Source organism: Polyodon spathula, chromosome 24 (assembly GCF_017654505.1).
Source record: "Polyodon spathula isolate WHYD16114869_AA chromosome 24, ASM1765450v1, whole genome shotgun sequence".
Classification (NCBI taxonomy): domain Eukaryota; kingdom Metazoa; phylum Chordata; class Actinopteri; order Acipenseriformes; family Polyodontidae; genus Polyodon; species Polyodon spathula.
The window spans coordinates 13,295,971-13,322,696 of NC_054557.1; the positions used below are offsets into that span (position 1 = coordinate 13,295,971).

A 26,726-nucleotide genomic window follows, 5' to 3' on the forward strand; every position below is an offset into this window, starting at 1 on the left:
TATTCTGTATATTTCAGAAATATGTTGGTTTGTTCTTTTTATTATACATTTTACATGTGTTTTTTAAAAAAAGCATATATCTGAAAAATAAACTGAAAACAAGTAATCAGAAATGATGGAAACAAACTTAAGTTGTACAGTACTGGCTTTTAAAAAAGAAAATACTGTTTATAAAATGTAGGTGAACAAGAAACTGTCAGGACGGAGAATAAAAAAAGCAGATCTTTCAAGAAAAACTCCTAAAGCACCAAGCATGCAGATGTGACAGTAAAAAACTGATTACAGCTAACCTTGTCCAATAGGTTCTAAAATCTGCTATAATCAGAAACGGAACAGACTTGAGAACTGATTTTAATGGCTTAATGGCTGCCAGTCACAGCAAAAAGAAATTAAAAAGTTGGATTTTCCCAAAAGAGTCACAAACTTTGTCTTGCACTACACTAAAATGTAATGGTGATACTATGCATTGATTTGTTTTAAACATTCTTCTTTGTATTATTATCATCCTGAAAACGTATCCCTCAATTTAAAGTTATTAAAAATAATTAGTCATCACTCTGCTTCATAATTAAGTATGAGCAATACTACTGATGTATTCCCGTGCTAAATATTTCTCTTGAAATATATCTTATTTCCAGTTTCTGTTATGATTCTGGTGCTATAATAGAGTTTAAAGGCGTTATCGATAACTTCTTTACAGCAAGTAATTGCAAGAGCATGCCGGTTTGACTCGGAGGCACTGACAAGGAATATTGGTTTTACACTTGATTTCTCCACAGTAAGTGCCCAATCTGAGTGTGTGACCTCATTGTGTGACCTAAGGACTGAGGAGGGGTGTGTGTTCCAACCCTGTTGTAATTGTTTAATTGAACCAATTAAACCGCCATTAAGACCCTGAAGTAGGTCATTATACCAGTTCACCTCTTTAACCTGGAGTGGAATGGCCCTCCAGGACCACAACTGGACACCCCTCTTTTAGATCACCCTCAGCCACTTGCTCATACAGAATGGTTGAATGGTGAGGCTAAGGTATCTCAGCCTACTTTCCTCCCTAACCTGCAACAGCACAACAGCAAATGCAGTGCTTCCTGCAGGGCTCTTTCAGCCAAGATCAGGACTGAGCACAACCTATTGATGACTTGACCCTCCATGCACTCCACACAGCTGTGCTTTTACTGGGCAAGCCTGTTTTGTTGTGAGAAAAACCCCATGTGTGCAGGACAGGGCTTCAGATCTGCACCTCATACAAGGAGGCTTAGGAAATGAATTATTACCATGACAAACACCACGGCGAGATCTCGTTATTGTGCTGTAAGAGATACTAACTGAATGAGTTGCCTGCTTGCTCACGTGAGGCATCTGTGCAGTCATTTTGCGAGACAAAGTGTCACATCTTGTAATGGGGCTTGTCTAAGTATTTATAGTGCTCAATGTATTTTAAATGTATAAATCATTGTGCTGAAATAACATTAACATGTTTTGAGTAGGCTACACATTACATTATGTAAAAATATACATCTGTAAAGTAGAAAAATATACATCTGTAAAGTGTAAAATGCCAGCAACAGCTGTATAGTCCCCTGAAAGGACCCGGAGGCAAGATAATGCAGGGTGGACAATAGTTTGACCACTGCAGGGATAGCATGGCTCTCTGGGTGACAGGCTGCAGGACATCTTTTAAATCAGACAGCAGCTCAAGAATTATGTTGCTTCCGAGAGTGTACCTGTGCTTAATTTGGTCTTCATTAAAATCAAAGATAGTGTTAGCGTTTTTCATACTGCCTTTCAAAGGTTTACTAATTTAAAGCATGCTTTCAAAGGTTCTTAACAACCTGATGAAATTGTGAGTGGCTCAATTGCCGCAGCTTTAGTACATCTCATTATAATATTTGAGAACCCTCATTTGCACGATCCAACCCATTTTTGCAAATTTATGCAGGAACACCATAATTACATATTCATCTAAGGTTGAACCACAATGAAAAAATGCTGAAGCAAAGCATTCCCTAAAAAAGTCTCTAACAGCATTGAACTTGTTTAATACATTTCAACCTTGACTTCAGTCTTGTTTGCGAGACGCAACACTTTAGTGCATGGACCCCTCATTGTTTTAAGTTGCAATAATTAATGATAATTATGTTACAGTTTTTAATTTAAATAACTTTACATATTTCATTTATTTTTTATGTTTGAGGACATTGTCTTGTTTTGTTTATTTTTCACAATCACAGTATTGGAAATAAGATTGTATAGCAGTTTGACCCGTTCCGGGTTTTTCTATGAACTTGATTAGCCGCAGTACATAGGTTACAAGCTCAGGTGCGTTTTTTATTAAACTCATAGTAAAACCAGGAATGGATCAAACTGCTATGCAGTGGAAGTCTTGTTTCTATCAATGCTCATGTTATTTTTTGTTTGTTTTGACAGCCTTTTTCATTAAAGACCTGCAGCTGAAAAGTGAATCGGCTATTAGGGTTTTACCTGCAAAGTCCATTGGTATGTTTTACCAGCTAATGTTAATTTGTAAATGTAATTGCTTCCCTTTTCCTCAGGGCTCTACAGCACCCAGACTAGGTGACCCCAGACTGACAAACTCCCCATTGTGCAGCTGACACAGATTCTGTTACGTGATTAATAGATTCATCAAGGCTAAATGTTTCTGTTCTTCAGCAAATAATGTCATGTCATGTGTTCTTTAGATCTTTGTCTGTTTCTGTGTACTGTATCCACTTAAAAATGTTTCTGTCCATGGTATCTGTTATTCCATGTTTCTCAGTCCCTCGCAATAATTTGTATAACACCTCAGACCCCTGCCAAGGTAGTTTCAATACTCAGGTTAATGTTTTGAAGACATACTTTCATTTGAGCTGCTGCAGCTGTTTCACAACTACAAAATAACTTCCAAACTGGCTCCAATTAGTCAAACTTTAGCTGCCTGCCTTGCTGTAAACTTGAGCTCTGGAGCCTGTCCAAGTTGAAAATGTACTGTATGCAGACCTCTGATAACAGTCTGTGGGAAAGCTGCTGCAGAATGTGCAGATAATTTGGTAATCCTCCACTGTAGCACTGAGTACAATGAATTAAGTGACTTCCTATATTCTAGATAGACAGAAAAAAAATCCTGTTTTGATGAGATGCACTGCACACTTAAATTGAACTGTCGAATTGATGAGCTGCCTTCAAAAACTTTGTGTGATCCCCCCCCTTCAGTTTTTAAACCATGCAATTCTACATTTTATACAACCTGCCTGGTATCGATGTGCACACTTCAATTGTTTTTTTAAGGTCCACATAAATGCAAAAATGCACCACTTTATGCGAGAGGAAATTCTGACTGCAAACTAGTAAAGTGCACCTAGGAGGGTAAATGAATTGACTTACAAATACGCCTAGATTCTTTGTTACAAGAAGTTAGTCATTAAGCAGCTTAGCCTTGAATTGGCACTGGATTAAAACAGCTGCTACATGTTTGCGGTACATTTAATTGCGTTGTTTACTTTTCTAATGCCCTTCATAGGGATATCTCTGGTTGGAGAAGCAGGAGTGAAATTGCACAAGCTTGTCTGTGAGCGACGCCCACCTCAGAACAGAGTGATCAGCCCTCACCATGCTTGATCTCATATCCTGGCACGGCTGTTTGAGCGGGAGATTGAACTCATGCTCTTTGGGTGGTGTATGGCCACTGCATATACGTTTGAGAAGCTCAACAATGCTTTGTCTTTTCTGAATTGTGTTTGCTCAGGAGAGACAACAAAAGCACACTACAGAAATATGATTAGTACACTTTAAAAAGCAGTGCATGCATGCGTACTGTACTGAGAGTTCATCTCACAGTTGTTTGCAGTCTCTGTATTCAAGTCGGCTCATGAGCTTCACAGACACAAAACTCCCAACCAACAGTTCAGTTTCAAACGATGGCAGAACTGGATTGATCAGGATATCTGTTGGTAATGCACTTGCAAACTTCCCCATACATGTTTTTGATATGCTACTGTACAGCTAGAACTAGTGAAAGCCAATGCAAACATCACTGTTTTTAACCCTTTAAGGTACAAGGGACATATGTGTCCCACAAATAAAATGATGCAAGCTTTCTTATTTTTGCAATGCGGTGCACGAATTGTTATGTATGAAAAAATATGTACTTGAAGCTTACCTTAAAAAAATGACCCTTTAGTGAAGCAAATATATAACATAGCTGTGATTCACATCGACGTCTGTGTACAATAGCTACCAGCAGCACACAGTAATATAATTATAGGAGATGTTTTAATGATCCTGACCTTCAGGACTACTTAGTTGTATAACACCCTTAAAGGGAAGTAAAAAGTTGTTGACCTTTCACGGAGCTCTTGAAATATTAATGAACATTTGATTCTGGAAGTGTGTGGAGCACTTCTTTTGAAATGCTGTGATTTATGTGCTTACTCTATAATCCAGGCGGAGATGTTTCATATTGGCATTCACAAACGCTACTTGTCATTTTTCCTTTTACTTATTTTTGACTGACAGCTGTCTGCATTAAATAAACATAAAAGGGTTGGCATGGCTGAATTGCTTTCATACCTCTTCTTTCTTTTCCTTATGCTCTGCAGTTTCTTTGTTGTTTTGGGATGGGTGGGCATTAATAAAATGGTGCTGTGTGACACAGTGGGTGTGACATTTTTTTTATAAAGTTACCAGAAATAACACAATAACAGGTTCCAGTCATTTCCTTAAATGCCACTTTGCTAGAGAATGCAGCTGCTCTGCAAGTGTTCTTGTAAAGCTGATAGACATTAGGAAACCAAAGAAAAGAATGTTGTTGCCTACATTCTATTATAGGCAAATAGAATTAAACCAATTGGTAATAGCGACCTAGTTTGTTCAGTTTGACTACTTTGTTCAGGGTCTTTATAATAATGGGCAGTACGGCATCTTTAGACATCTGGATAATTATGTATTTAAAAAAAAAAAAGCTCCAGAGATGGAAATTAGACTCCTATTGCAACCCATTCCAGGATTTAATATGTGCTTGATTAGCCACAGTGTATAGGTAACACGCTCAGCTGTGTGTTTTTAAACTCATAGTAAAACCAGGAATTGATCAAACGGCTATGCAGTGGGAGTCTTCTTTCCTTCCCTGTTCTCTCTAACAACATAAAAGAAGAAAAAAAAAAACCCTAAACTCAACAGAGCCACTATATTTAATCACTGGAGCCCCACGTGTGAGGTTTTATTTGTGTTGTGTGTGGGTTTTTTTTTTCAAGCTTTCTAGATTTAGATTCAGTTTCTAGTACTAAAAAGCAGATAAAAGGGCGTTGGATTCTTCAGCTCCCTGAAGGCAGCTTTGGTAGGGAGTGAGCAGGCTGACAGATTAGAGAGTGCTGGATGTGCAGCTGACACAGAACTGAACTGGAGGAGCCTGCACAGCAGGTCGGACACTGCAGATTTATTTTCATTAAATCAGTTTTTCAAATCACTATTCTCTCAATTTAACACGGTATTTTCGCACTGTATCTGTGCTGTTCTACTAAGCTTTTTCCCATGGTTATATTATGCATTTACCATAGTTTACACTGGTCTGCCATGTTTATTAATATGCTTTACCATACCTATCCTTTACAATGCTCGTCTATGCTTTACCATGCTTTCACTGTACTTCATTACACCTTCCTATGTTTTTATTATGCGAAGAACTTGTAATCTGTAATTAAATAGTAGCCACACAATTACACACAGTAAGCACAACAATTAAAGTTTATCACCTTAAATAAAGATATGACCCAACACTGTCCCCACTGCTGCTGACTGGCTGGTGATATCCTGAATGTTGCCTATTGAAATGTGTACAGCGGGGTATATACAGTATGGGCCTCCTGTGTATCATGCAATATGAGCAGCGTTCTAGAGGGCAGCACATTGGTTCCACTGTGACACCCACATGGATCCTGTCTCCTGTCATAAAAGAGAGAGCACCCAAGTGTAGCAGGAGCACAGTGCAGGAGGAATCCAATTGATTGCGCTGCTGGTAATGAACTGTGCAGATGAACTGGTGTTCGACTTTCTTGTATTCTGTCCCCGATACCTAACCCCCCCCCCCGGCATAGTTTATTAAATGTCACTTTCAATTTATCCTTTGTAATAAGCCAATTTATCCTCTTAAGAAAGGGATGTGGTTCATTGGCAGGTTTAGAAGGGAATGGAAGTTGACAAACCCGGTGTTTTTAGATGTCATGCTGTGAACAATGCTGCGGTCGTGAATTTGGAAATGTTTTTATTACAGATCTGTCTTCTTTTATGGTTTTCTGTTATATTACAAAAAAGTAACAGGGGAATTATAATTTAGCTCCTTTAATTTCCAGCATTATCACTGAATTACTTCTCCAAAACATGCGACTGGGAGCAACAGTGACTGTAAACTGTGGTGAGGTATAACCCTAATGGAGTCTATGCAAGGCAGTTAGAGGTAGCAGATCATTGTTTTTTTGGGAGAATGCTGAGTATTTTATTATACCTAAACAGCATCATTGTTGTTGGGATATTTACTTTTGCTAGGGATGTTATTTGTAACATTATGTAATACTACTGCCCCTGTGGGAGCCACTAGAAAACTAGAAAGATCTTACATCACAGAAGCATAAATCCTGGATAGTCTTTGTATTTAAATAAAAAATGAATAAATAAATAAACTTGCCGGCTTCAAATATAAAATAAAAAAAACAAGATTGCAAACTGTACTGTGATTGAACTTTCAAATAAGTTTGCAGTTATGAAGTGAACTAAATATATTGTATGGAAATCATTTTACTGGACTTTTCCTACTTACAGTACATGGCTATGTGCACAAATGATACAGAAGAATAAAGGAAAATAAATGGATAAACAGACTCAATACCAGGATGCCTGAAGGTTTAAATAGACAGTAGATTGTTACATCATTAACTCTGTAGTGACATCAAAAACACACCAATGGATTTTAATAGAAATAAGTAGGTGTGTAGTTGCCATGGCATCAAAATCCTCCACTGTTTGTTTTCAAACACACTTTCCCTTGATAAAGGTTTATTTATTTATTTTTCATTCAAAATGCAGAACCATCCTTGCAGGTTAGCCAGTCCAGTGAGCCACTTGTGTGGCATCAGATATAGATCATCCTCTGCTTCAGGGCTGTGGGGAGGAGAGTGGAAGTCTGCAGCCCTGTCATGTTACTATATACTGAATCAAAAGCAACATGGATAGTGACAGATGACTGGGCTTGACTTTGAGGATTCGGACTCAAAGTCATTCAGTCCACGTCCACCCCCCATTTTTAAAAACGGCCATTTGGAGGACTACAGAACCGTCCGGCTTTATTCAAATTGTAATTTATTCAGATAGGACGTAGATTCAGTATATACCAGCTTCAAATACAAAGGTTAATAACGCAAAGGTTACTTGCACTGCTGTTAGAACACCTGACAGTGCTGTGGGTTGGTTGCTGCTGCCCAGGTTTTGTAAGAGCAGAAGAAATGCCATGTTATCAGGATTCCACACTAGCCCTGAAAGTAATGTTCAATTGTTTTGATTTAGTCTTTTATTTCAAACATGTTTACCAGGATACCATTGCCAGTAAGCTCATTAACAGGGCAGGTGATAGCTAGCTACAACATCCAAATTCAGTCAGTAAAAACTAGAAGAGCGTTTGCCTTACACTCTCAAATGATTGTGCTCATAGATCTGTTAATAGCCAGTGGGTGGGTGTGTTCGGTGTTTTGGGGGGATTGTTTGTTGAAACAATCCGCCATTGTGAGGACGTATACACATTTCTAAATAAAGTATTGCACAAGAGTCATAAACTTTCAAACAAATATCCATACAACACTCAGGGAGTTCTGGTGTGAATTGTGTGCATTCCTTGGTATATGGCCTATATATAAAAGGATAGTATGTAGATTTAAACCAGACATTAAAGAATCTTGTAGTGAAACTTATAGAATAAAACCGTCTGTTCCAACTTGCTACTGTAGGCAGGACTGTATTTGAAATGGAAATGAGCAATCTCTTCTCAGCCAGTACCAGATATGGTTTCTTGAATAACAGAACAAAACAACTGAAGCCAGAAGCTTTAAAATGGTGATTTTCAGTTTTAGATGGATTCAAATACTGCCTTTGCTAATTTTGCATTCTTGTTGTGGCAGTGAAGCAGGAAGATGCATGGAGAGGGCCTGTTGTTTTGATAACTTTCTGCTGCTGCACTGGCTAACGTTCGTGATTAGTATAAATCTGTGTGCGTTTCCTTGAGCACACTGTTATCGAGTTTAGAAAGTTCATTTCATTTAAATTGATATTTGTGGTGACTGCAGCAAGCATGCTGAGCGTGAGTGTCACTGAATGCCGCACTCCCTTCTTCACAGTTGATTATTCTGGAGTAGAGTCAGCGGAAGCCAAAGTCAACAGCAGTTTGTTAACCTATTGCATCCCAGAGCAGTTCCAGCACCCAGGGCCCTGGCCCAATGCACCCCCACATTCGAAACTGCAGCTGGAGTGGGTGTAAGTAGTGAACACTCTGCACCCGACAAATGCATGAGGCACTCAAAACCGCTTTCAGAATTTGAAGATCACCTACTTTTAATATATATATTTTTTTTAATGCAAGCATTAGTGCAGTTATTTTATTTTCCTCGTCTCTTTTCACCCACACAGCAGAACCCACCCACATTAGACCCAGATACTCAATCTATTCCTTATTACTTTATTCTGCCACAGTGAACATTGAAATGGAAATATACATATGCCTGTATTTTGTCTAATATATTGTATATGATTACATGCATGGTTAATGCACACAGTAAACCCCTTTCAGATAACCAATGCTGATTAATTATAGAATATCCTCCTGCCTACTGAAAAATGCAAAAAAAACAAAAAAAAAACACACACTGCATGTGCATACTGGATTCACAGTAATCTTCCAGTATCTGCTTACAGTATTTAGCCACTGCAAAATAGCGTTGCAGCCCTATCTCTCTGCACATAGTTACTGTGGAATTGATTATCGTAATAATCTTCCCAACAAGGCTGGTGAGCTGGTGCACTTTATTATGCGTTTACAACACTGCACAAGACCCAGAAACATTACTGTGAACATACGGCTAAGATCACAAGGTGATATTGTTTTGCTAACTTCTCAAAGCCCTTCATATTCATATGAGGATGACTTTTTGTGTTGTAAAACCCCTGCGATAACTCCAGGGATGTTGATCTGCAGATTTGAGAGTGTTTAGATGAACGAATGTCTCAGTACAATACCACTGCAGAAAGTTGCAAAGCTTGATTCAGCTGTGAGTCAATGTCACACCTCAGTCATTCACATTTAAATGTCAATCAACAAGCAAGTGCCTTGGAAGATGAGAGGAATGATATTCAGTTAACTAACTATGAACAGGGCAAAACGAAAGAAAGGACAGGCACACATCAGATTTGAGTGATGGAGAGCATTTGGTAATGGTTGGAGGCACAGACAATGCAGTTACACAATGGAAGCTGGTTACTAAGACAAAGCCTGTGTACTGAGCATGCACTGTATAATTTATTTTCTCATTTTTCTACATTATGAGTCAGATTTGTCAAGGTCTTTATACCAAAATGTAATTTGCACCATTATTTCTAAAAGTTCTAAACAGTTAATTAAAAATATGAATGTTACAGAACTGCAACAAACAACACAGACACAAAACGAGTACTGGAACTTACCCTGCTTGTTACTTTCAAGTTCTATTTCACTTAATCAAAAAACGGAGCATGCTGGTGTAGATATATTCACCATTCTCTACATACAGTTCTATTTTACATTAATGCTAGAATTTAAATGCAACTTAATTTCTTAAGTGATGTAATTTTTTTCAATTTGAATGCTTAACATATTTCTACAGCCAGTAATTTTTCAAATATTTAATGTTTCATTAAAATTGCCATTCCTGACAGTGTCTTAATGTTTACATATACATGTTAAATGCATTTTAATAATCACATAATGCTATACAATGTGAACAGCATACAAAAAAGTACTAAACATAATTCCAGATTTCGTCCTGAAGAAAAACAAAACCATTTACAAACACACTTGTCCACAACTTAATGAAAAATTTCCCATTTTGTACATTTTCAATACACAATAGGCCATATTTTCAAACCGTTTAACCATTTTTTTTTTTTTTTTTTTTTTTTTTTTTTTTAAGAGGTAAAACACCTGTTTATTTTACAAAATTAAACCCAAAACAATCAAGTAATCGGTTTAAAGTTCCATTTTTTGTAACACTAACTTGATTTTTTTCTCTTTTCAAAAGAATGGAGGAAAAACTCTTGGAAAATATAGTCCAAAATTAATTACTTATGGATATCAATCTATTGGGAGGAAAAAAAATAAAAAATAAAAATAAAAGCCTTACAATTATGCAAATCATACTTTTAGCTAGGAAGACAAAAAGAAGAGATTTACTTTATTGCTGCAGAGCAAAATAATTAAGGTCTCAGAATTTGAACCAAAGTCTTAGCTGGAAAAACCTGACTTAAAAAAAACAAGGAAAACCAGTAACTGAGCATAGGGCTTTTGACCTGATCCCTCCCCACTCCACCCTTTCAGCAAAACATCTAGTCAGGCAACCTTTTCCTCCCACTACAGCTCCTCTATGAAGCCAAATGTATCTCTACTGTAACAATACTGCAAAAAACTTAAAAGGTTAAAACATAGCCTTCAGTCAAAAATAAGCTAAATCTCTGCAATGCACAAAAGCACAGACAGTAAAAAAGAATCTTTCACTTAACACAAAAGAAGAACGACTACCTGGGATGTGTGACAGCATGTAATGTGGCAGGTGCAAAGCGTCTTTAATAACGGTTGCTGGAAGGTCTTTGATTGTATGAACTATATCCTTGGTGTCCATAAGAACTAGACTGTCCTTGTTGCTGATAGTGTTGGCGATTGTGACCCCAACTCCTGTCCTGCCACGGCTGGTTGTATCGATTATCGTTTGACCAGTTCCTCCCACCGTCTCTCCCTCTGTATGGCCTGTAGTCATGTGACCTGCAAGAAAAACAATCTGTGAAATACAGTGCCTTAAATTTTACAGCAAATTCAATTGTAAAACCAATACAAGCTACAGGTATATTTATTGAATGCATCTCTCCTATATCTGAGCTGTACCAATAGATCAAGCACAGTTTACACTGCGCTTCCATAGCATTAAAGGGGAGAAGGTGGGGCTAGTTTAATGTTATTAGAAGTTATAAGCTGCTGTGGATCATATTCAACAGATCAGTACCGGTGATCTCTGCCCCTCTGGTGGCCACCTCCTCTGCCTCTCCACTCTTCAGCAATAGGGGGAGGGTCTGTGGGACGCTGGAGGTATTCCTGGTATTCCTTGTCCTCAGCAGAAAAGGGATGGGGAAATTTATCTTCATAGTTTATTGGAGAATCTGAACTGGTAGACATTCTGAAATTAAAAGACAGTACAAACAGGAGACACAATTGGGGATATATATGTGTAATCATATATATATGAAAGACTACAGACAGAAAGTAGAGAGCAATTCACCCATATCATATTTTAAGTGCTGAATCTTCATTTTGCTCCAAATGTATAAAACATAATTACACCAGTGTTCTTAAAATGCAACTATGAGGCCACTAGGATAGCACTAATTGCTGGTATGTGTATACTTTGTAGCTATAGAAAGTGGTTACCTGCTCTTCCCAGCCAGTTAATTTAGGAACAGATTTTATTGTTTTCCAGTACACCTTGAATACTTAAGCAGCCACAACTGGTCAGTCTTTAGTGGCTTGTCATTTCATGATTCAGTGTATAGGTTTCCATTCTATAATGAGGCATATGTTTTCTAAGGTTCAGTACAAAACAAGGGGAATTTACAGAGGCACTGATTATTTTACACAATAACCTTGGTGTACAGTGCTGCATGACAGTCCTCTGACTGTACACACCGCCCAAAGCAAAATCTGTCACAGTCTATTTAATACAGATGCATGCTCAAAGCCAGAGTGAGGCAAAGGCTGGCAGACCAGGATTAAATCAATCACTCATTAACAATACTGTAGTTTATAAAGCAAATGTAATATTTATAATCTGTAATAGACAACTTGGTACACCTGTACAAAAATAATAATAATAATAATAAATAATAATAATAATAATAATAATAATAATAATAATAATAACAACTACAACGGACAAGCACACCAACTAAGACCTCAGTTATACGGGTGAAACGCTTCATCTTTTATCCATGAATGAATACAGCAGCACAAGGTAAGCAGGTTACAATATTAATACAGTATTCTAGGCGCCAGACGATAATTATATCATCACTATAGTTGTGTTGTTGGAAGTGTAGGGTTGCCTTCTTACAATATAGCTTAACGTGATGACTTCATATTATTTACACAGCGTAATAGTGGCGCGCAAGAATGACTGAAAACAATCTGGTGTAGTAAAACACAAACGCCAGTTTTACCATGTGGAGCAACTTCCGATATTGTTGTTGTAAGTGAACATTACCCGGATAGGGACTTAGCAGCAAAATGACCACAACCGTTTCGACCTTATTTTTGTATTGTATTTTTTGTGTTTTTAATTCGCAAATAGAAACAATATTGTGCACACTTTAAATAATAATAACAAAAAACAAGCATAGCGACACCGTTAAAGTAATCATACCTACAGGCTAACAATACAAAAATAACTTAGTGGTTATAGCACCGATTACGCTATTGCTGGTTTATGTTACTTACTTGAAAAAGTGTCAAAAATGTCCTTTTTATAGATAAAATACAGCTCCGTCCTTTTTATGGGAACAACCGTAACGTCGTTCACTGAAGAGCTACAGTGTATGTTTTCCTCTAGTGCTGCGTGAACTCAAGGTTCCGGAGAATGTCCGTTCCTGAGTTACCTTTGCCGTTTATTTATTCACTGCTCGGTGAATGTCTCTATTAAAATCTGGCACCCTACCGTATTCATCTTCTTTTGAAGGCATTTTCTTTCTGTCTTATGACCCACAATATTTTTTATTATTGAAGAGCATTAGATTTCAGTTGTGTTGTAAATTTCGCCAACTTAATCAAAGTTGGTGTACAAAAAAACAAAACAAACAAAAAAATCTTGCAGTGACTTTAAATTAAAAATCGCATTATAATATAACCAGTGCAATTTCTCACAAAATCCACAAGGGCAAACAAGACCGTCAAAATATTAACTTGGACAGCTAAAGAGCACTTCATACTTGCAAACTGATCGAGTCTGAGAAACTGAAGACTTGAGAAATGTAGATTTTAAACTGATGCCCGACCCGAAATTAAAATATACATAACCTCTGATATCAAATTTGGAGCACAAGAGTAGCAATATTGGAAGCACATAAACTGAGGTTTGGAGAAACTGGGTCAATGTTTATCAATATTAAATAACATTAGTCTTACTGTGTCTAGAACGGCTTTTATAGAAAAGCCCTTAGCAATACTATAGGCTTTGTAACAATAAATACTGAATCTATTGGTCATTGCCAACTGATATACCGTTTCAACTGACACACATTGCATTTGATTAACTTGGAATAGACATTCAGTACCATATAGGTCGATATTCACTTTTCAGATTAGTAAGCTTGAATTCAATTCAGAAAGGCACACTTAAAGTGGTTGTAGCTTTTTTTTTTTTTTTTTTTTTTAATAGGTGTGCCGTTTTGACATGTTCTTTTAATGCTTATTACAATACAGATTTCAAACAGATTGTTTATTTTATTTCATAAACGAAATGGTATCTTTTGTAGCATGGGCTCTATTTTAAATATGGGCTATACACTTTAGCAGGCCTTCTCGGAGATGTCCCGTGTCACTCCGAAGAGTATTGCTGTATGTGGGAGGTTTCTATGGAAAGCAGGTGTCATCCGCTCAGTGTCGCTGCTGCAGTTTAGAGCTTTACTGGTAATATAAGCACATCAGGGAACGAGGCTAACTAAGGAGAGAGAAATAAAACAAACTGTACATTACAAGCTTGCACGTTCCTAGCACGCTCCAAAAACATTTCTACACTTTTCAGCCATATTCATCAAACATATTGCAAAATGGCTTGGGAAAGCGCGTCTGTGGAGAGAAGCGGGGAGGCTTGATAAAAGGGAAATTAAGCTTCTCTGTGCCTGTGTGAGAGCCGAGTGAGTCAGACTCTCATATTTCAGCCCTAGCGATAGTATTGCTGGCTAGGCTACTTGAAGCTGGGGCCTGATATGGACAAAAAGAAGAGCTAATTATACCAAAAGGGAGAATATTGCATGTTAAGTTTACAAATTGCTTTAGCTCTGCCTAAAGAGGACAAGGAAAGTTCGTTTCTGGGATAAAATTGGAAGCTGGAGGTTTGTCCAGAAAGTCCGGGAAATGGGGTGAGTAACACATTTGACACGAGCTTGCTTCATTCGGACTTCTAAGTCGTGTTGTTTGGACAGTTTGTACTGATATAGCCTTTACATGTTTTTATGTATATCTGTTAACAAAAATAAAATAAAATAAATACAAAAAAATCATTATTTTAAAGGGTTATAGCAGTGCGCTCTCAGTTCCCACTGTGATAGCTAATAATGCGCATTACCAGGACCACAGGCTGCATTTGATCCATGACCTACTCATTTAATAAGTTAAAATCGGTTATTATTAAACTTACGGGGCGGTGGACGGACACGGACGGACACAGTCTATCGATTCATTCAATACTAGTCGTATCTTATTTCATGCTTGTCACCGGCAATGCACGTTTTTAAAGTGAATTGGAGATATCTGAAATAAACCTTTTCTAACTGCTAAACATACAAAGTTGTGAATATCAACGAGTCACTTTTGGTGCGTTTTATTGATGAGAAACTTCAACCTTTACAGAACAAGGTCAAATTCCACTTTGGAGGAATGTCATATTGTCTGTGCGTACAGTACAGCATTACGCAGGCTACTGAGCATTCTCGCCTTTCTTTAAAACACGCAATGTGTGAACTTTTAAATGGCTACTGTAAGTCAAGGAGGTTATTAAAGCTGTTATCATGATACTCACCTGTAACAACACGCCCTATAGCGCCGGTCAGTGCGCTTCCGAGTTTGTCGTCTTGGTCAATAATTTAGGGATTTGCACGTATAAAGAAAATGTTTTTAGCTGCGGTACAATGTGCATTTAGAATAAGCATTTAAAATTATAATTTACATTGAGGTAAAATTGATAACCAGTAACAACTACTACTAATTTATATATATACACACACACACACACACACACACACACACACACACACACACACACACACACAAAATGTGTAACCGCTGTTAATTCAATGACCGCTGTTTCTCTGCTGTGGAACCAGTATGTGTGTGTTGCACACACTGTACAGGTACAGTAATGAACCTGTATAGAATCACAAACTGAACATAACATCAGTTTCATAAGGTTTCATGTAGATTACATAGTAAAGGTACAATCCTGTGACAATTTTTCAGAACTGGGGTTTTTAGAATATCTTTGGTGCCATTAACCTGGCATGGTATATGGTATGGGGATAATGATCCAGAACTACAAGGTTTGTGTGCAGTGCATCATTGTGATATGTCTCAGGCTATATTGAACCACATACATAGGCAAACAGCTACATTTTTGATATTATGGGCTGTGATAAAATTGATTGCACAGCTCTGGGGAAACTGAGTCACTTAAAGCTATTTGTATAAGCCCCCTGCTTACACATACTGTTACTGCTTTTAGAAGATTGAACGTTGGGAATGCTTACATTGACCTGAAGTCTAACTTGCTTTGTTATAAGTCTGTCTCAGTCGATTGGATGACTTTAGGAGTCTCAAATGCTGGGTAGCCTGTCAGTTTAAATTCATTTTGCTCAAAGGTGCATGTCATGTGCTCTTTCCAGTTCAAATGTGTGGATTACAGTGAACAGTGGTCATGCATGAGCAAGAGAACGTTCGGGTGAGGGTATGTTGAAATTCTAGATGTTCTTACTTGACTTCAGGAATTGAGACCAGATTTGATTTTCTCCACAATTTAGGTATTCAGTGTATGAACCACCTTCAAACAGATACATTTGAAAGGGTTAAACATTTCTCTGTGTTACATAATTCAAAAATGTATTTTAAACTGTGCTTAGCACAGAATATTGGTTTATATATAATACTAAAGTCTCATTCTTAATTGTGAATAGTGGCTTTGCAGTAATTTGCACACAGTTAGCCCTACTGTAAGGATTTACTGCATGAATACTTCCACTAGTGATGTTCCCCTTATAAAAGTTCCCAACAGTTAAAGCATACCAATGTGTAATAAAACATAGTGAAAACATGGTAAAGCATAGGTAAGCAATGTAAAGAATAGCAAGATATGGTAAAGCAAATAAATAAACATGCCAAACCAGGGTAAACTATAGCAAATGCAGAGTTTATTTACTGGGAAAGCATGGGGAAACTGCAAAAATACCAAGCGAAAATACAGTGCCAAACTTTTAACTTAAATTGCAAGGTGAAAAAAACTTTCTTTTGTAGCTCCTACCAGTACTTGCTTAAAAGTTGTAATACTGTGTGTTCTCTTTTATCATACAGTAAGTAGCCTAATCTATGACACATAAAGCTATATATATATAGCCAATTTTATGGTTTGGTCACTTTCTCTATAACCCACTATAAATAGCTTTGATTCTGTTAAGCAGAATTGTTTTTTTAGGGCACTCTGTTTTATCTTTGTGTGGAATTTTATCAAAACACCCTCATGATAAAGTGGGGTATAAGCCACTGTTACACAGCAGTGTTAACGGTTCAGTATTAGAATTCTTTACAGTATGTCACAAAACAGTGTTACTCAGAGCAGAGCTGTACTGTGACCAGTTCATACAGTACAGAACCAAGAAGACCTTAAACAAAGGCCACGGACAGCAAAGGCTTCCAGATACTAGTCTTTTAATGCCTTAAGGAGATCAGGGTTCAATGTTGCTTAATTTACTCTGAGAGGAAGCGGTACCCACATTGCAGTCTAGCACTCGTGCAGTAGCAGGCGTTGCCCCTTGCAGTCTAGTACTCGTGCAGTAGCAGGCGTTGCCCCTTGCAGTCTAGTACTCGTGTAGTAGCAGGCGTTGCCCCTTGCAGTCTAGTACTCGTGCAGTAGCAGGCGTTGCCCCTTGCAGTCTAGTACTCGTGTAGTAGCAGGCGTTGCCCCTTGCAGTCTAGTACTCGTGCAGTAGCAGGCGTTGCCCCTTGCAGTCTAGCACTCGTGCAGTAGCAGGCGTTGCCCCTTGCAGTCTAGCACTCGTGCAGTAGCAGGCGTTGCCCCTTGCAGTCTAGTACTCGTGCAGTAGCAGGCGTTGCCCCTTGCAGTCTAGTACTCGTGCAGTAGCAGGCGTTGCCCCTTGCAGTCTAGTACTCGTGCAGTAGCAGCCGTTGCACCTTGCAGTCTAGTACTTGTGCAGTAGCAGCCGTTGCACCTTGCAGTTGCAGCAGTGAGCAGCATGCATTTTGTTTCTGTTTCCAGTCATGATGAAGAGTGAAAAACTACAGGGGTTGTGAGAAAATATTCATGGTTCAAGACTGAGAAATGAATGAGGCAACGTGATAACGAGGCGCAAAAGACTCTTTCACTTATCCTCCGGCTAGCGGAAGTGTTTAGAGTCCCGGTCTAACACCCCTCGTGGCATTGGCGTTTCTCTGCTAGTGAATGAGTAGCCGTCACTTATTTATATATATATATATATATATATATATATATATATATATATATATATATATATATATATATATATATATATATATATATATATATAAATAAAGCAAACTAATACCCAAATATATTCCTTCACTTTGAACTGTGGACCATTTTATCTTTTTATGGTGACAGGCTGTTTTCAAAACAAGTTCTTTTGAATCCATAATTTAAAAAAAGCAATTTGCAAAAACAGCGCATGAAAAAAATGTCCTTTCATGATCTGAAAAGCAGAGAATATAAAGCGGTAATGTTTTCTGGCCCATTAGCCATGTAATTGGTTAGTGCAGGCAATATCAATTAAACAATATGGATTTTATTTGAATGAGATAAATATGGAATATACAGATGCAATCAGAAGTAATGGAATTAGCAAGCCGGCATGTTTCACTCATGAAAAAAACCTGGCTGTTTTGTGAACAAGGACTTCAGAGCTAGGTTTAAAAAAAACAAAACAAAAAACCCCAGCCTTCGTCATCTCCTCGTTCTTTATGTTATGTGTGTGTGTGTTCTACTGTTATGAATACAACACACAGTACTGCTCGGTTGCCGCAGAAAAAGCAGATCTCTGAACGGAAGGGGGAAGGAGCTGTTATAAGAGTAAACTCTCTTTAGAAATGATATTTTCTGTTGCAGTAATATTGTATCCTGGTTTCTCTAACTTGACCTCAATGTATGGTCCTGGGATTTAATGTCCCGGGAAGGTATATTGAATTCTCGGGACACCTTCCTCAAAACCAGGAAGATCCACTGAAATAAAAACCCTCCCCACCGCTACTGCACAGGAACCCTCTAACTGGAGTGGTGAATGATAACAAAGTGTGCATAAAACACATGACCCAAACCAGACGTTCGACAGTTTAGTTTATGTTGGAATTTAAATGACCTGATTTATATTGATTTTAACGATTTTTCTTGCATTTAAACAGCAGTTTTTGGGGTTTTTCTTTGTGTTCACTTTTATCAAGCGTGATTTCTAAATGTAAACCTGATTATAAGTTTGTATTGTAGTGTTCCTCTTTAATTCCTTAAATATATTGTATTACAGTTTTAAAAGAAAAAAAAGTTGATGATCATGATTACTGCATTACTGCTAGAGCATACTTTTTAAAGTGTGGCCCATGTGATTCTTTTTCTCAGCGAAACTTGTATACAGTTTGTTAAAAAAAGCTAAGCAAAAGAAAACCCATTAGCTGGTCCTTAAGTGTTAAAAAGACCCAGTTTAACCCTTCATGAAAGACGGTTCTGATCCCAGCTGACAAGAACTGTTGCTTTATCAAGTGTCAACATGCATCAGTTTGGGAAGTATAACAATTGAATTAACTGCAGTGCATTTATGTGCCAGTTTTGGGAAATATAATATGCTGTTTTAAATACCTCTCGCATTGTCATTAATCTGCCGTTTCTATCTAGTATGTCCATCTTGAAATATTAATTAATGAATACTATTTAATTAGTCATTTTAATTTTGAATGTATTTATGTTCTACCAATTATCACTTCCATGATTTGGTCACTGGTGTCCAATTTTATACCTAATTGTGCCAAGAATTATGGTAATATACTGACATGAAGTACAGAAGAAGATAAATTTGTGTCAGCAAGAAATATTCTACTGTATGCAGCAGCTACACCATAACCTATATATCCCTGACCTTTGGCCTGAACCAAACAATGAATGCCTGTTATGTAGAATTTGTGTTCTGGGTCACTGTCTTCAATGCATAGTCTGAGAATCAGAATTTGCCATCAGAATTCCTTTAATGCAGCCTGCCCTATGGAAGGGTAGTGCCTGGTTCAGCTGCAGCATTCAGCCGTGAATGGCTATACCATTGTCATTGCCACAGTGCTCATTAGTACAATTCCTTTTTGTTGAGGGTGAGTTTAGCTTTAATTGTGTGTGGATCTGCACACTTCATAAGTATTTGCTAATGTATGCATCTTGTGCCCTAGTTTTGTGTACAGCTTACCGAGCAGAGTGGAACATAAACACTCTCTGTTCATTCATGTAGGGTGGAACAGTCACTGAAGTGTGTGATAAAGCAGTGTCACATCCCCTTAGCTTTTTAAACATACTGATCTCGCATCCAGAAAGTCTCATTGAACTCTACCACACAACAGGGGAACAACAAGTGCTGCTGCTGCCTTTCTCCGTCAGGAAATATTTTGTACATTTGCAAGACAAACCTGGAATATACAGTAATTATGCTGGTATAATATGAGGAAGAAGGAATGACCCGCCTTTAACAATAAAGACAACATTCCAGCATTGCATTTTAGAGCAGATCCTGTCAGCATTCATTCATATCCTGCTTAGGAACAGGTATGACCAGATGCTTGGCTGAGGGATTATTATCTAGACAGGTTAGGCTGGGCACACGTTTAACCCTTGTCTTGCAGAAACTGGAAGGTCAGACACGATGACAGCTGTTTAAGGCTTTACTGTATAATGTAAAGGAACAATGGGAGGCTGCTTTTGAAGTTTACTTAGATTTGCAGCTTGTTGAATAATTATCGTTTGTTAGCATCGATACAGAATGGAAAGGGTAAAGCAATGGTAGCACACATCAGTTTTATTGTCAATACTGTAGATCAATCTAATAAATCTCTTCTGAGTTTGACCTCTTTTCAACACATTTTTTTATTATATTTAGGGATTCTGATAATAAAAAAAAGTGGGATAAATATACATTTAAGAGATCATGATGGTATTTCCCTCACACCACTGCCCATGTGAAGCACATTTTAGAATGGCCAGAATTTTTTTTTTTTTGTGAATGTCTGCTGACCTGTTCTGTGTCTCACAAACTACAGAGGCCATTGTCCCACAGTTAAACGAAGGGTCATCAATGGACTGTGGGAGACCTTTGACCTAGGTAGGACTGACTTCTGTGTCAAGCTACTGAATAAGGTATGAACTGTGCTCCTGTTGCGTTAAAACAGAAATACAGCAGGTCTTGATAGCCTTCAGAAATAGACCTTTAATTTCACCTTCCTCATACAGGGAACAAAACTAGTACTCCGGTATAGATAGGAACTATTAATGCTCAATGAAATCGGTTGAACAGAAGCAAATCATGGCCATTATGTTTCAAAGTCCCTGTGCAGTGATGTTGTTTTCTGTTTAAGGTAGGGACTGCAGATACAAATATACATGATTCCAGTTCTATTAGTTATAGCAACTCTTCACCGTTGCATTAGTCAATAACAACTCATCTACAATTTTTACCACTCCCCTGGCTTTCATAAACGTAAATCCTTCATAACTGTAAACTTGTGTGACAGCTGCAGTGTGTGTCAGAAGTGTCAGTTTGGAAAAAAGTCAAAGTTGGGAATTGTCTACTAGCTTCAAGGTTTCTACTGTAGCTTCAAAAACAAAAAAGATAATCTTCAAAAAGAAAAAGAAAAATCTTAAAAGACCAAATGATTAAAGAGCAGCACTACCAAGGAACAGTAAGTGTCAGTCAGATCATACAGAGCACACACGTGTGCAAGATAATAGTTTTGAGGTCATTTGACTCAAGCTGTGTTGCTGGCTCTTCCATGCTGATTACATTTGTAGCGAGCACCCAGATGGATAACAGAATGTATCCAAGCAGATTTATGCCTCGTGAACCCTTGGATGTCACTGGAGGAAGGAATCATAATAAAATGGTAACACATTTCTGAACAGTTCATGAGATCTATTCAGTTGATTGTTCTAAGTGGTGATGGATATCTGTATAGGCATTAAAATCATTAAAATAAGACCCTTTCTGAGTATGTTTTAGGGCTGTGCCCCGGTTCAAATCCCAGCTCAGCCACTGACTCACTGTGTGACCCTGAGCAAGTCACTTAACCTCCTTGTGCTCCGTCTTTCGGGTGAGAAGTTGTTGTAAGTGACTGTGCAGCTGATGCATAGTTCACACACCCTACTCTTGTATCTTGTAAAGCGCTTTATGATGGCGGTCCACTATGAAAGGCGCTATATAAATATAAAGATTATTATTATTATCATTATGCGGAATTATAGTAGTGACTTTTTCAGAGAGCCCAGCATTGTTTAGACACCTAAATTGTAAAAGAGATTGGAATTAATTTACTGTCAGAATAACCTTTCATAGCAGGTAGAATGACTTCACTTATAGAGGTAGGTTTATGTTGTGATGCCACTCAAAATACATTATTATAACAATAGTCCTTATATATATATATATATATATATATATATATATATATATATATATTTATATATAATATATGCTGTGCATATAAAGCAATCCTCTGTTGAATCCTAACTGCACCATTAGCTGTTAATCATTTGAAATACCCAGCATTCATGTGGTCCTGGAGTTGAGTAATGCAATCCTCTTGGCACTCATTTAGTCCGATGTATGTGGGTATCTGAAAGGTCAGGCTTGAGTTATTGGTGCTGTTTTGGATTCTATAAAGAACAATAACAAAAGATGCTGCTGAGAATGCAGATCGTGCCTGGAAGCCACAGTGACAAACACAATGCACGGGTTTTGTTTTACTGTCTGAAATCCAGATGAATGAAACTTGCAGGTAGATACTTTTTAAATAAAACAACCTGGTTAAATAATACACCTGGTAGCGTTGGTAGAAATAGCCTTTAACCATGTGCCTTCTGTTGGATACTTTGAATGTGCTGTAGCCACCGCCAATGATGTGTGTGAAGTGTTTAATAACATAGCCTCTTTCAACAAACAAAGAACTCAAACGCTGCACAGCATGTTCAGAAACTACAAAAGCAAGTATCAGAAATCCAGGTAAAACATTCAGACGTGGGTATCTGGAATGCACAACTTGAATTAACATTCCAGTTGAATTCCACTTCGTGATGTGATCAGCTGGAAATGATCGGTTCTATTTGCTGTTTAAAAGCTCACCGAGATATGGCAACAAGGACTTTTTTTTTTTTTTTTTTTTTTTTTTTTTTTTTTTTTTTTTTTTTTTTTGCTGTGCACCTGTAAAAGACAGTTTGGGGATTGAAAGTGCACCAGGAAGTGGGGCATTTCAGGCTTACTCATGCTGACCATTATCCACCTGAAACTGTGTTCTCAGGGGGTAACGACCTCCCATGGTCTATTTCGGTTGGCAAGAGCTTCCCTACCTAAAAAAAAAAAAAAAAAAACACTGCGTGGAATGCACAGGTTTGTTTTTCTCTGATTTAATTATTTAGCTGTGGTTAGGCTTTATTTATTATGAGAAGGGTGTGTGAGAGTAAGCTTGCAGTTTAGCCAAGAGGGGGTATAAAAAAAATCTGCAAACTACAGTGAATGTGTTTATCCACCCACCTAGCCATTTCTGCAAAAAAAGAATCCAGGAAAATCTAGTCTGCAGAGAGGATAACATTCACCCACTCCCTGATACATTATTTACATTTCCAATTCAAGTTAAGGGGGCGAGAGGGTGAGGGGGCAGAGGTGAAGAGGCGGCGCTTCATATCATTAAACTTCACTGGAGTGGTTAATGAAATCCTACATTTTTATTTTTTATTTTTACTTCACAGTTTTTAAACCTGCAAACAAATGTTGTGTTCCGTAGCAAAATATTTATATTGTATGCCTTTTGAAAAACAAAAATCGATCAAATATTTTGAGAGCTCAGAAACTCATTTTTCATTCTCTATTTCTGTCCCTCTTTATTTGAGTACCGCTACTGCAGCTTGCGTGGAATTCTGAAGATCTGGGTTGAATGCCAAATTCGGATTATCATTATCAAATCCCAGGAAATCTGCCTGTCTCTGCTGTTAGATGCAATGCTGCTGTTCTAATCATTTGATGTTTGCTATCAAATTCCAGGACTGTGTTTCATGGGAGAGTCGCAATGGCTTATAAATGTGTATTTATTGTCCTTTTTTTATTGGCTCAAATCCTACGATCACAGTCACATCAAGCCTGCTATACTGTACTCTCTGAAGTGTTCTATCTTAGGGGTCTGCTCAGCTGTTTTATCAGCAGAGCCTCATATCCAAGTGTGCTGCATAATGTCTGAGCATCGTTACTGTATTTGTGTGCTCCAGCATCTAGTATGAAGTCTGTATTGTAATAATGAGACAGGGATAATTTGTATTTTTATTTGTCAAACATGGGAATCGTGGTGTGCCAGGTCGCAGTTTAAGGGTACTTGGTAACTGATTTTTGGCTTGGATTTCATGTTTTGTTTATAGTATGGGAGATTGGGAATTCGTAACGATGATCTTGACAGTTTTTTTACAAACTTTATTTTATTTACCTTTTATTTAACCAAGAACGTCCCATTGAAATCCAAATCTCCTTTTTATAAGGAGACCTGGTCAAGAAGGTGGCATATAAAAAAAAAAAAAGAAGAATAAACCACCAACCAAAGCAAAAACCATAAGTAGGACCCCCTTGTAAATGAGACCTTGGTCTCAATGGGTAAATCTCCTGGTTAAATAAATAAACAAATCAAGTCCTGCAATCGCATTCCAGTTTTACCTTCACTTTGGACAAGAATTTGTTGCATTTTTTCAGAACCTTCACTTTGGACAAGAATTTGTTGCATTTTTTCAGAAGCAACCAAAGTCTTAAAAGCAGCCAATGTATGCCTCTTTCAGTTCAAGAGAGGTGTGGTGATCCACTGCCTCAACACAGCTTCTAACCAGTTCAGGATGCAGAGAGGTGTGGTGATCCACTGCCTCAACACAGCTTCTAACCAGTTCAGGATGCCTGATGTGAGTCTGACTAATAGAACAATCCTGGAAGAGTTATGGCTCACAGTTCTTGTTGTTATTCTATCTGAATGCACCAAAATCTCTCTTTTTCTGTGTACAGCATCCCAGACTCCAGTGGTATTGACCTTTTCATTAACCCTCTGCTCCAGCACTGTGGTTCTCTGTATCCACAGATATTCTTGTTGATATTAGTATGTACATGTAGAGTGGGTGTTCGAGGGCGATTTTTGGCGAGATGTCATTCAGTATAACAGCTAAGGCTCCCAATGCAGGCGAGGCATTGTTATGGGTTGTATTAGTTACATGTGGATCCCATGGCTTCTAGGATACCTGAGCTCAGATGTGACAACTTAAAAGAAGATTAATAAGTAGCACTACCTTAAATGCCAAGATGTATTTCATTCATTAAACTCCTTTCAGATCATAACAAAGCCTGAAGTGGTGAAAAGAAATTGAGAGCCACTGTCATTGCACAGAATAACAGAAGTAGCAGCCACATATCGTATTATAAATGCATTTCTTTTAATGTGTATATGAGAAAAAGAACTCGAGCTGTAAGAGTAAACTTTGCTTTTTAAAGAGATCCTTCTATGCATTTAGATTCCAGACTTTACAAATTGACCAGCAGATTAATGTTAGGGTAAATGTAGCTTTAATTACAGTGTATTAGCTACTGTTCTAGTGGTGAAGTCTGTTAGCTTGTGTTGCTTGATTTCCTATTGATTTGAAACCACATGTTCTGAAGGTCTTCCTATACCAGTATGCTGATCTTCAAAGAGTATAGACATGGAACACAGTCGCTGTTACATGATGTCCTCGGCCTGCCGGCGTTTCAGTCCTGCCTGAGCTTGTTTGTGGCGCATCATGTTGGGTAGAACGATGCCAGTACGTTTATTAGAAAGTGACACGACAGGATTGAGTCATCCGAAATAAACACTTGTTTTATGTGCTTAATAAGAACTGGACATTACATCTGAAAATGTGACTATATGTGCCATTTTGAACAGCAAAAGACTGAAATAAATACTAAATATTTCTATTTTATATTTGTTAATGCAAGCTTTTATATCTCCAACATTACCCGAGAGATCAGACTTGATTGAATACAATTGAATAAATACCATCAATTGGTTTGGCTGAATGTTAGCACAGCTGTAGGCTTTTTTTATTGCTAGAGCTGTTGAACCGTTACGTGTAGGATGACCACATGGCTCAAGTTTTTTATTTTGAACTTGCATCCAAGAACCTTTACTGTTGCGCTGAATTCTAAGACTTTCTCAAGGTAAGCATTAACAATTTAAATAGAACTAACAATTTGAACAGAACAAACCTTGAGTTCACCAAGCCAACCATTTAACATTTTAACAAAAAAGGCATGAATAAAGCACGAGTTATAGTTCTTTTATTTTTTATTTACTTGTAATATTGTTTATTTTTATAAAGATAATTCAAACGTTTGTCTTGAATCTTTGGCTCCAGAGTTCAAAGGCTTATTCCCTGCCAGGTGTTGGCTCTGTCTAGTAATGATTCTGAAAAAAAAGACACCATGTGGAGAAGTTAGAACAAAGTCTCCCCGGGGAAGAGAGACAGTGCAAACCCCAAGTGTCCCTGCTGGAGATGAGATAAAAGCCACTAGCAATATTAACCTGAGCTCCACTTGTCAAGTCCATATGCTGCTGCCTAAGCAAGTGTGCTGTGTTAACCCTCAAAATCCAAAAAATAGAGGTCTGAACACACTGAGACGCACTGTGAAGGGTTAGTCTGAACACACTGAGACTCACTGTGAAGGGTTAGTCTGAACACACTGAGACACACTGTGAAGGGTTAGTCTGAACACACTGAGACGCACTGTGAAGGGTTAGTCTGAACACACTGAGACGCACTGTGAAGGGTTAGTCTGAACACACTGAGACGCACTGTGAAGGGTTAGTCTGAACACACTGAGACACACTGTGAAGGGTTAGTCTGAACACACTGAGACACACTGTGAAGGGTTAGTCTGAACACACTGAGACACACTGTGAAGGGTTAGTCTGAACACACTGAGACACACTGTGAAGGGTTAGTCTGAACACACTGAGACACACTGTGAAGGGTTAGTCTGAACACACTGAGACACACTGTGAAGGGTTAGTCTGAACACACTGAGACACACTGTGAAGGGTTAGTCTGAACACACTGAGACACACTGTGAAGGGTTAGTCTGAACACACTGAGACGCACTGTGAAGGGTTAGTCTGAACACACTGAGACGCACTGTGAAGGGTTAGTCTG

General features: G+C 38.0%; 2 protein-coding genes across 3 annotated transcripts in view; one reads left to right on the forward strand and one right to left on the reverse strand.

The window, feature by feature from the left end:
* Positions 1-8,691: 8,691 nt before the first annotated feature.
* On the reverse strand, positions 8,692-12,860 carry LOC121299374 (RNA guanine-N7 methyltransferase activating subunit-like). The gene is made up of 3 exons (XM_041227097.1): positions 12,767-12,860; positions 11,283-11,453; positions 8,692-11,044 (listed from the first exon to the last, which is right to left on the reverse strand). The coding sequence occupies exons 2-3, from the start codon at positions 11,450-11,452 to the stop codon at positions 10,849-10,851; spliced, it is 366 nt and encodes a 121-aa protein (XP_041083031.1). The 5' UTR covers position 11,453; positions 12,767-12,860; the 3' UTR covers positions 8,692-10,848.
* LOC121299373 (homer protein homolog 2-like) overlaps positions 12,183-26,726 on the forward strand; it is a 34,168-nt gene continuing 19,624 nt past the window's right edge. The window contains exon 1 of one of the 2 annotated variants that reach the window (XM_041227095.1): positions 12,183-12,284. In XM_041227095.1, the coding sequence (XP_041083029.1) occupies positions 12,262-12,284 (23 nt within the window). In that variant the 5' untranslated portion in view covers positions 12,183-12,261. Of the gene's footprint in view, positions 12,285-13,953; positions 14,407-26,726 lie in introns of those variants that run through there. The other variant, XM_041227096.1, reaches the window with a different exon arrangement.